The sequence below is a fragment of the Anopheles arabiensis genome, chromosome 2 (genome assembly GCF_016920715.1).
Source record: "Anopheles arabiensis isolate DONGOLA chromosome 2, AaraD3, whole genome shotgun sequence".
Classification (NCBI taxonomy): domain Eukaryota; kingdom Metazoa; phylum Arthropoda; class Insecta; order Diptera; family Culicidae; genus Anopheles; species Anopheles arabiensis.
In genome coordinates this window covers 22,943,649-22,954,927 of record NC_053517.1, presented here as the reverse complement: position 1 = coordinate 22,954,927, position 11,279 = coordinate 22,943,649, and the positions used below count along the sequence as shown (strand labels likewise).

At 46.6% G+C, this 11,279-nt stretch overlaps 1 protein-coding gene across 3 annotated transcripts; it reads left to right on the top strand.

The window, feature by feature from the left end:
* Positions 1–152: 152 nt before the first annotated feature.
* On the top strand, positions 153–1,979 carry LOC120908582 (FAM172 family protein homolog CG10038). Of its 3 annotated transcripts, none has more exons than XM_040319756.1 (5): positions 153–269; positions 369–669; positions 735–1,399; positions 1,482–1,566; positions 1,775–1,979. In XM_040319756.1, the coding sequence occupies exons 2-5, from the start codon at positions 459–461 to the stop codon at positions 1,909–1,911; spliced, it is 1,098 nt and encodes a 365-aa protein (XP_040175690.1). In that variant the 5' UTR covers positions 153–269; positions 369–458; the 3' UTR covers positions 1,912–1,979. The 3 variants fall into 3 exon arrangements, with proteins under 3 accessions (XP_040175690.1, XP_040175689.1, XP_040175688.1); XM_040319755.1 differs by having other exon boundaries at positions 256–371; positions 489–669; XM_040319754.1 differs by lacking the exon at positions 153–269 and having other exon boundaries at positions 293–371; positions 483–669.
* The last annotated feature ends 9,300 nt before the right edge of the window (positions 1,980–11,279 follow it).

Here is an 11,279-nt window from a genome sequence, read left to right as displayed (position 1 = left end):
GCGCGGCGGCAACATTCGATGGGAAGCGAACAGTTGAATTTAGCCGCCCGCGGATGAGGTGTGCGTCTTGGGAAGCGTTTCTAACAGGAAACCCGTTTGAAACGCTTGCGATTGAACGAAGCCATTAGAGCCCGTTTTTTTAACGAAACCATCTGTCAAACGGGGCAAACGAGATCAATGCCAAATTTCAAAACAAATAGCGCGAAAAAGCGGAACAAGCAAGACTGCCACTGCTACGAGTGGCCTGTTCGAGGACATAAACAAAGGTGGTGCGTACTAGCTCGGGCGTGTACTAGCGTACTCGGGTGGTTATTTAATCAATGTATCCTGCACTTTACATAATCTCGCTCACTCTCGGTGCATTGCAGCTGGTCAGTGTGGTTTTGGTAGAAGGCGTAGAAGGGAAACACGGTTGTTCGCGAACGAGACCGTCGCCGCCGGCAGCTAGCCGATAGCTTATGAGGGTTCTGCTTCGTCTGTTCCAGCAGCAGCAGCACGCCAAACTACTAGCAGCACCGTCGGGCGGGTTGTTCCGGTGGCGTCAAGCAACAGCAGCAGCAGCACCAGTGACAGCGGCGCTCGTAGCGATTTCCGGCATCCGAATGGCAGCCTCAGAGGAACGCACCTATCCGACCACCTTGGAGGGGTTCGGCTACGGGTTCAATGAAGGTGAGTGCGAGAGGTTTCCCGAGTGCCGGAAGCAGTTGTTTATCTTCGTTATCACCCTTCCACAGAAGGAAAGCTGCGCCAGCTTGACAAGGACACGGGCAAGCTGACGGATCGCGTCTTCGACTATCAGGTGTACACGTCGCTGTCGGAGAATCAGGCCCACTACGAGGCGCTCGGCGACGTCATCACGCAGTACGTCTACGAGCGGCTGGAGGAAAAGGAAGGAATGAAGAAGCTGTACGTGCCGGCCGATGTGCCCCCCGAGGAGGCCACGTTCGTGTTTAGCACGGTGGAAAAGTTAGACCGGCCGAAGAAGCTGCTCGTACTGATACATGGCAGCGGCGTGGTTCGGGCCGGCCAGTGGGCCCGCAGCCTCATCATCAACGATTGTCTCGATTCGGGCACGCAGATCCCGTACATCAGGAGGGGCCGCGAGCTGGGCTACGAGGTGCTGCTGCTCAACACGAACGACAACTATCGCACGGTGAAGGGAGCGCGGAAGCCGATCCGTGGCAGCCGCAACCCGACCGAGCACGCCGCCACCGTGCTGGAGCAGTACATTCTGGCCAGCCGGCCCGAATCGGTCGCGATCGTCGCGCACAGCTACGGTGGTGTGGTAACGGTCGAGCTGGCGCAACGATTTCCGGACTTTTTCCGCGACAAAGTGTTTGCGGTCGGGTTTACCGACAGTGTCCACGCGAGTTCGCTCGTGCCGGAAGCGTTGAAAAAGGTAAATGACGATGGATGATGGGTTGTTATGGGAGTGCGACGAGTGATTTTTTGTTTCTTTCGTTTGCTTCTCATTGCCGCAGATTGGCCGCAATTGGGTGACGGCTAAGGATCCACTCGACACCCCGCTGACAATCACCAAGCACGATATTCCCCGACACTCGGCCGGTAAGTGCAAGCACAAGGGTGTCAAGGCACCATATCCATGCCTGCTGCGATGTGAATGATGCTTCATAAAATGGCTACATAGCATGCAGCAACGGGCTGCAAATGGGCTTGCTTGCCGTTCTTATCTAGAGATCGATTGAACTGCGTCGAAGAAGTGGTAGTAGTGGTTGTTAATTGGCATTCTCTCTGTTCTAATTCGTCCCCGCAGGCCATATCAAACATGAGATGACATCGTACAGTTGCATGAGTGCACTTTTCGAGTTTCTCGAGAGCCGCTACGCGGAGTTTCGGACCAACCGGGGCGAAGAACCGCGATCGAAGAAGGCAAAGGGTGACGAGCTGTAAGTGCCTGCCCGTGGAACACTGGTCCGTTCCGGGTGGAATAAGAATAAAGTTTACGAAATGAAACGAAAGGTTTGTGGTGAAGCAAAATGAAGAAACATTATATCACCGTAGTAAGTAGCGTAGTAAGACATAGTGAATCTTTCCGGCTAGAAAGCATAATGTGCTTAAAGACCGCCTTCAATATGCCTTTCTTGAGAAAGGTAAATGAGAAGAACCCCACCCCCATCGCGGAAGGTAGCAAGTTTTAACTTATCCATATGTTTGCACTCATCTTCAGTATCAGCATCGATTAAATGGACCGTGCGCCGAACGTTTCGATTGGATCAATAGCTTCCAAGAAAACCCTTCTAATAGCATCCCGGTAAGCCGAAGAGTAAGAAATGCTCTTGCCTCTTCACCATTCATCCCTCAAGCTCGTTTCAAAAGACTTCTCAAGAAGGTCCTTTCCTGGGACACGACAAAAAAGGACAAACGCTCGTCTTAAATACAGCAGAGTTTATTTTACATTGCGGCGCCCACCTTCCAGCCGGCATAAATCTCCAGCGCCGATTGTGTAACGGAAGATTACAAACTTCCCTTTCACGTGCGCACTCCCACCGTTCCTTCTCATCCCCCCTCATGGCCCTCAACACACCAATTTACCGGCTGTGCCGGTTGATTATTTGCAACTTTCTTTGGTCGGTGTGGCGGTGGATTTTGTTTTTATTTTCCTCCGAACGGCAAATATACCAACGAACTGTTGGAGCGTAATTGTGAACGAGCAGCTCAATCTGCTTAAGAAAATTTGCACAAGCAGTCTCCGCCCTCAGCATTGTGTTAACATCCGCCCCCCCCGATGGAAGTCCCTCTGCCCGTGATAAACTCATGCCGATTGTGCGGAATCGAGCTCTCCGGCAGCAGCATGATTGTAACAAAACCCCCCCACCAAAGGATAAAAGATCTCATTCTATGTATGTGTGTGTGTTCTTTCTTCATTTTAGGTGCTGTACGGCAAAGATTTACACCGAAGAAACGGCAGTGTCGCGCTATCGGAACGTTTTTATCTTTAACCACTCTCGCGAAGGACGCACACGAAGCATCTGAGCTATGCCAAGCTATGGGGAGAGTGAGTTTTTCAAGTACAACACGCACACAACGCGCGATAATCGCGAAGCAATTGTACTACGGAGCGTTGTCGTTGTCGGCCGTGTTTGCTGCACAAACGCGGGTGGACAGAGTAGAGCAGCCCCAATCTTAACACGAAATTCGGTTAGTAGTAATGCTCGGGCGTGCCCGAAATAGATGCCCGGTGGCGGTGGCGCGGTCACGTTTTAAAAGCGATGCCCGGTGTGTGTGTGTAGCACAATATTGTGTCGCGCGCGAAGGGTCGATTTCGTATGCTAATGATGTTCGCTCTTCGCTGGGTGCTGCAGCTGACGAAGCTAATTGAGCGTGTTTATCTGTGGAGTGGCTTAAAAGTTGCCAAGCGTCCTTTGCCGTGACGGGGGGGGCCGTGACATTTAATTCGGGAAAGTTTTGCTAAGAGCAAAAAGGATTAGTTTTTGTAGGAAAAATGCATCTTTTGAACAGTTGTAATCGTAAAAGGGCGAAATGAATTAATTAATTCATCAATTGATGGATTCTGTAAAGACTTTTAACCTTTTAAAAGTCAAAAAAGCTCAAATTAATTACGAGCGAATTGAAACGAACCACTTTTAAACCGTCCATCATCAAACACGTGGGACGGGCCTGGGGTCGCTGGTAAAGTGTCAAAATTTCAATAATCAAACTGTTGAAGAGCAAGCCTTGAGTAAAATAGTAGGCTATGATTATTAATGTAAGATTCTAGAAATATAGTCTTGTTCCAACCAGCAACCTTTACACAGCTACTCTCTACAGGTTATGGGCCCAGACTCGAAAATTGATTAAAGATCCAGAATATCGAAGACTTGAATCTAGAAAGTTTAGTGAAAATGGCGCTTCCTAGCTCAAGCAATTCCTCGTCAAGTTTCGTCGGTTCGACAAGTATTCCCTCCATTGAACGTCTGCTCGGTCGGGAAAATTGGACATCCTGGAAGTTTGCTGCTAAAACGTTTCTACAACTCGAAGGACTTTGGGAAGTAGTAAAACCTGTGAAAAAGAGGATGGAACTTTCGAAACGGTGGACGAAAAAAAGGATTTGCAAGCCAGATTGAAGCTCATCCTTTTACTCGACCCAACAATTTATGTCCATATTGAAGACGCGGAATCGGCTCGATCTGCTTGGGACAAATTGGAAATGGCGTTTGAGGATAAAGGGCTTTCTAGGCAAATCGGCTTGCTTCACAAGCTGATTAAGTCTGATTTGGATACATGTGGCTCAATGAATTCATACGTGAATCAGGTAATATCCACGGCAAACCAACTAAATGCCATTGGTTTCCAAATTGCCCGACTTGTGGGTAGGAATGATTCTTTTGGCTGGTTTACCGGAAGAGTATCGACCGATGATTTTGGCTATGGAGAATTCTGGTGTTGCAATCACAGGCGACTATGTGAAGACAAAACTTCTTCAAGAGAGGCCGTTGCTATGTAACGAAAATGTTCAAGCGTTAGCCACTAACAAACGTCGTGAAGTTTTCAAGCCAAAACAGAAGCCTTCTTCGTCGAAAGGTCCGCAATGTAGGAAATGTGGCCGGTATGGTCATATTGCGAAATTCTGCAAGGATGATCGAAAAGGAGGAACAACGTTGTGTACGGTGCTATCGACATTTGGAAACAGTGAAGCTAACGAGTGGATTTTGGATTCGGCAGCGTATGCGCACATGACTAGCAACAAGGATTTATTGAGCAACCTGCAAAACGCAACAGGTAAAGTAGTTGCTGCTAACGGAGGAACTCTGGACATTGTCGCTCGTGGAACTGCTATAATACAACCGAAATGCATGGAAGAGATTGTAACGATCAGCGATGTAAAGCTGATTCCAGGTTTAACATCGAATTTACTTTCGGTTAGCAGGATGGTAGAAAAGGGATATACTGTTCAATTCAACACCAAAGGTTGCAAAGTATATAACCCTAGCGGCAAGTTGGTGCTTACTGGTATTCACAACAATAATCAGTTCAAGGTGGAACAGGTAGCGAACAACATGCAGGAGGCTCTGTCGTGTAACACAGCAGAAAGTTTCGAATTGTGGCATAAACGGATGGGGCATCTGGGTGCTGTGAATCTCAAGAAACTTGCTGGTGGTTTGGCAACTGGCATCACATTGAAAAATATGGACGGTGCGGATTGCAGAGTTTGCCCGTTAGGCAAACATTCGAAGTTACCGTTTCCGAAGAAAGGTTCTCGAGCTGAAAATGTCTTGGATTTGGTTCATTCGGACATTAATGGACCGATGGAAACGCACTCGCTTGGTGGACATCGATACTACATCACGTTCATCGATGACAAGACGAGGCGTATATTCGTTTATTTCCTTAAGACGAAATCTGAAGTAGAAGTTTTCGAAGCCTTCAAGAGATTCCACGCGATGGCGGAGCGTCAAAGCGGAAGGAAGCTTAAAACACTACGTACAGATAACGGTAAGGAATATATGAACAAATCCCTAACATCGTTCTTGCAGAAAGAGGGCATCCGCCATGAAACTTCGAACGGATACACACCACAGCAAAATGGACTGGCGGAACGTGCCAACAGAACTATTGTGGAAATGGCGCGGTGTTTACTGTTCGAAGGAAACATGACCAAAGGTTTTTGGGCGGAGGCGGTTTCAACAGCAGTTTATCTTATCAATCGTTCTCCTACACGTGGACACAATTTAACTCCTGAAGAAGCGTGGAATGGAAGAAAACCTGATCTTTCACATCTGCGTGTGTTTGGAACGAAAGCGATGGTAATGATTCCGAAGGAGAAGCGACGTAAATGGGATCCGAAATCTCATGAGTGCGTTCTGACTGGCTTTGATGAAGAAACGAAAGGATATCGTCTGTACGACCATAAAAAGAAGCAAACGATCATTAGCCGCGAAGTAATTTTTTTAGATGAAGGTTGTTCATCGAACGTGACAGTTACAGCAATGCAAGAGCCAAGAAGAACATTCGTTAGACTGGACATCGAGGAAACAACTTCAATCCAACCTGTGCAAATCCCGGTTCCCAATTTTGCACCCGATGCTGGATCAGACAGCACGTTGGAAGAAAATGATGCAGAAACGGATGGTGAACTCGATGAAAGTACGACAGATGACGAAAACAACACTAGTACAGAAACGTTGGTACAATCTGAAGACGATTCGAGTGATTTTCTTGGGTTTTCCGGAAGCGATGTCGATGGCTTTGTAGCAGTTGCGTCTGGTATGTACAGTGGAACATATGCTGATCCTGTTTCACACCAAGAAGCACTCGCTAGGGATGATAGCAAAGAATGGGGGACTGCCATGCAGGAGGAGTATAACGCTCTGATGGAGAACAAAACCTGGACGCTAACTTCGCTCCCGAAAGGAAGACAAGCCATAAAATGCAAATGGGTGTATCGGACTAAATGCGATTCATCTGGAAATTTAACTCGTTACAAGGCTCGTTTGGTCGTCAAAGGATTCTCACAGCGAAAGGGGGAAGATTATGATGAAACGTACGCTCCCGTGGTACGGTATTGTTCGCTGCGATACCTTTTGCCCTGGCTATCAAGCATGATCTGATGATAGATCAAATGGATGCAGTAACAGCATTTCTGCAAGGAGATCTTGATGAAGATATTTACATGGAGCAACCACCTTGCTTCGTTGATGGACAGCGGAAAACGTTGGTATGTAAACTTAACAAAGCTATTTATGGTTTGAAGCAGGCGAGCCGAGTTTGGAACAACAAACTGGATGCAGCATTACAACGGTTCGGCCTGATACCAACTCAGTACGATCCTTGCGTGTATGTAGGTAGCGAAGGAGGTAAGATCATTATCGTTGCTATATACGTTGACGACATGATGATTTTTAGCAACGATGTGGCATGGAAAAAGCAGCTGAAGAAACATCTTTGTAGTTGTTTCCGTATGAAGGATTTAGGAGCAGCACAGCACTGCCTAGGTATAAGGATTCAACGGACAAAAGAAACCATCAAGTTGGATCAAGAAATCTACATAGAATCTATTTTAAAGAGGTTCAATATGGATAAATGTAAACCAGTGGCAGTTCCAATGAACAACAGTGAGAAGCTGACCAAGGAAGAAAGTCCGAAGAGTAACAATGAAACTGCTGCGATGAAAGATGTGCCGTATCAAGAAGCCGTTGGGTGTTTGATGTATTTGGCACAAAGTACTCGACCAGACATTCTGTACGCGGTGAACATGCTGAGTCGATTCAACAAAAATCCAGGACAAAAACACTGGAACGGAGTGAAGCATGTTATGCGCTATCTTCGAGGGACTTCTAATTTTAAATTGGTTTACAAAAAAATGTAGATTCGAAAATTATCGGTTACTGTGATGCTGATTGGGGATCTGATCCAGATGAACGAAAATCCACCACTGGCAACATCTTTATGGCGCAAGGAGGAGCAATTTCATGAATGTGCAAGAAGCAACCGACGGTAGCCTTATCTACGTGTGAGGCTGAATACATGTCTGTATCGGCGGCGGTACAGGAAGCCTCATGGTGGCGCGGACTTTCTGCGAAACTGGCGAATGCGGATGAAGTGATTGAAATTCGTTGTGACAATCAAAGCTGCATTGCGATCGCGAAGAATGGTGGGTATCATCCACGAACGAAACACATTGATATTCGTCACCATTTCATCAAAGATGCTCTCAGCCGTGGGATTGTCACTCTAGAATATGTTAGCACGGAGGACCAGATTGCAGATGGACTTACTAAACCATTGCAACGGACTAAATTCGAGATTAGTCGCGAGTTAATGGGTATCTCTGAGGCTTGAGGAGGAGTGTTGAAGAGCAAGCCTTGAGTAAAATAGTAGGCTATGATTATTAATGTAAGATTCTAGAAATATAGTCTTGTTCCAACCAGCAACCTTTACACAGCTACTCTCTACACAAACAACACAAACAGCAAACGGATTGGATTCCTGCATTAAAAACAGCAATCGATCGAAGGCTCGGAATCGGGTGCTAAAGGTTGTGAACAGTAAATTATCAGCCGCCACGGTACACACTTCAGCACGTTTCAGCGTTCCAGCGTCGGAAGAACGATTTATGGGACTCGATGTGAATGGGCGAACCACATTCATCATCATCCGGCAGGGTGCATGAGTGAGAGGAGGAATTGGCAGCGAGAAAAAAAAAAGATGAGGGTAGAAATCATTAAAAACCAACCAATTGTAATTATAAAATTCACACTTTTTTAAGCGACCCTTTTCTGTTGCAGCGATTGAAACAGTTGCCGAAACAACCCCCTCCCGGATTAATCGAAACTTCAACGGGCAAACAAATCGCGGGAATATGTCCCGAAAAACGAAATTACCCCCCTACCGTCCCTGCATTTACGCTTCGGCGATTGTTCATGCTACTACTGCTGTTGGTGGTGCAACTGCAACATTTTTCCACGTTCGAGTGCTTTTTTCCGGTTCGGTTCCGGTGCAGTGAGCAGCAGCGGCGGGCTCCTCGTGCGCCCCTCTCGCTTTCTCGCCGTCCACAGGATACATGCTGTCCACATATATCCTGCAACCTGCTTCCGGAATGGACACATGGGGCAAAAGGATGTGCGTATCTGTGGCGGTGGTGGTGGCATTTTGATTCGTACATAAATCGGACAGCACAATTCAACATCGGACGCTGTTGGTTGGTCCTGTCATGTTGCTGTCCCCCTTGTGTAATTTATGTTCATGCACCACTGACCGTACATCGTGCATTGCACGTCAAATCTGTGTGCTTAAAGGTGTAATTACTGCTTCGGGTAAGTACCGAGTAGCTTTTTTCATTCTTTCTCTTTTTCTATCTCTCTCTCTATCTCTCACACTGTCCCTTACAATTCCAGGACATCAAATCGGTAGCGTTTCGGTTGATAATGTTATTTGATTAACTTTCCAGTTCCTTCCCGTTTTAGTGGTTTGCTCTTGGGAACTTTGCCCCCCCTGTACATTAAATGCATCCACAATAACAGTTTAATGTTCGACATTACCCTTCCAAGTGGGGTTAGACGAATCGGGGTGAAACGAAGCTAAAAATCTCGCATCCTGAATCAGTGTTTGTTGGTCAGTGTGGGAATTTTTGGATCCCTTCGGGTCGAATGTTTTTAGTGGTTTCCGGAGTGTCTAATTACGGCACTGACGAGGTTTGAGGTTGCTTTACTTTTACTCACTATTGTGAACTCATTATTGTTCATGTGCAGTTGCACTTTTCCAGCAATAAAGTGCACATGCGGAAGGGAAGTGATTGGTTTGAGCGCAAGGATGATTACATGGTGGACACTGCGAGACGGGGTAGATTTTGAGTGTAGGTTCCAGTCATTTCCTTTAGTCAACGGTGAAAATGGTTTGCGACAGATGTCCCTATTGCAGTACTTGATTGCGTGGGAAAAGGTATGGGAGTGTACTGTTGAGAGTTAATCGCTAAATGTTCCGTTTAATATCGATGAGAACACGTAGATGAGTTAGTTGCTGGTTCTCTGGGGTACAGCAACTCCATGTGGCTCACACTGGTGGCCGTTTGCAGTCCGACTCATGCCGTATTTTGCAAGAATTTTGCGACCAAGAATTTTGCGACCAAGAATTTTACGACCAAGATAATTGCGAACAAGAATTTGGCAACTAAGAATTTGCTACCAACCTGGGTCGCACAATTCTTGGTCGCAAAATTAACGATCATAAATTAACGAAACCTTAGAGCAAATTTTGAACAATTGAAATATCTTTGTTTTAGATTGTGTATCATCACTCTCTATTTCTTTGTTTGTTCTTTGTAATGCATGTGTTTCTTTTTAATGCATGCATTATCCCATTACCAAGTCAAGTAGAATAATTGTTCCGATTTTGTAGTATTGAACGTTGAACTTGTATGAAAGAAAATAGTCGTTTAAAAAAGCAATTTTTAATTAGACTCCGATGAAAAGCTCAACACTTCTCGTTACCAATGCAATTTGCAATGAGCAGAAACAACGATAATAAACAACAGTACCACCATCGCCATTATCAATTCCATTACCACGATCGCATGCAAACGAACGAGATCCGCACCTGCCGGTTGGTTGGTCCGTTCATATTCCTATTCGCAGCATTTGAGCAAATGACATGATTCATTGCCCTATTCGCAACCATCACCATCATCACCACCACCACCACCGCCAGTGTCATAATTCTATGAAATAAATATTTTGTCAGCTTTGTGCCTATTCATTACACTGGGGCTGAGCAACGGTCCGACACCTTTAACCTCTGCGCCGCAACCTCTCAACCTCACGCACCCCATGTTCATGTATATATGAGTAAAAGCCCTCGGCCCAACAATTGCGCGAATGCACTTTTCCTGCAATCCTCTGCTGCACATTCTCCTGCTGCTGGGGTATGCGAACAGATCCGGTAAAACAATGGTACAACCATTGGGTGGATAAAAAGTAATAGAACGTGTACTGCGCTTCCTTCAACCAGAATTCCTTGCCGCTTCTCGTTCTTGTCTGTCCTTCGTGCCGCTTAACTCCGCGAAGCCCGGCCACTTACGGTTAACTTTTTTAATGATTTTGTGAGCTGATAAATGGGCTTGCCCTTGACATGATCACCGTTTGGCTTCCCGCAACAAACACGGCGGCACACAGACACACACACACACATACACGGCGACGGATCATATCTTCTCCTTTGGGCTCTCCTGGGGCCCAAACCACGGTGCGTGCGAAAGCGTTCGCACCTTTTCTTCCTCTTCTAGTGCCAGTTTTGCCCTTCTTTCTTGATGTTGCTTATGAACTCCTCCTATCCCCGTCCCCTACTCTCACACGAGGGGCGAGAGGTGGATCCCCAGCCACTCAAACTGTTGTTGACGAGCATAAATACACGGCTCGGCCTGGGCACTCTAGGGCCCGGCAGCAGTTTGCAGCCAACTGCACAGATATCAAACGAACCAACAGAACAAACCGTTTGTAAAGGATGCTGATCCACCAAAATCACCGTCGGGAGGGGAAAGAGGACAGGGAAGAGCCCACAACGATAATTCTACCAAGGCGCACTGTGCGCGCAACTGTGTGCCCGCGACCACAGTACAGTAATCAACCAATAGTGGAGAAAGATTGATGAGCCCTCGGGTCTCCTCCCCCTTCTCACCATGGTTCCCTTTCCGAGGAGACTTCGCGGCATTGACGATCGCGCAGGGACGTCGGTGGTGTGTGGTAACTAATGATCAAAATATAATAAATTTTATTCAATAAATTAACAGATTTTGATGGTTCGCGGTTCAACCCGGGCTCTACCAT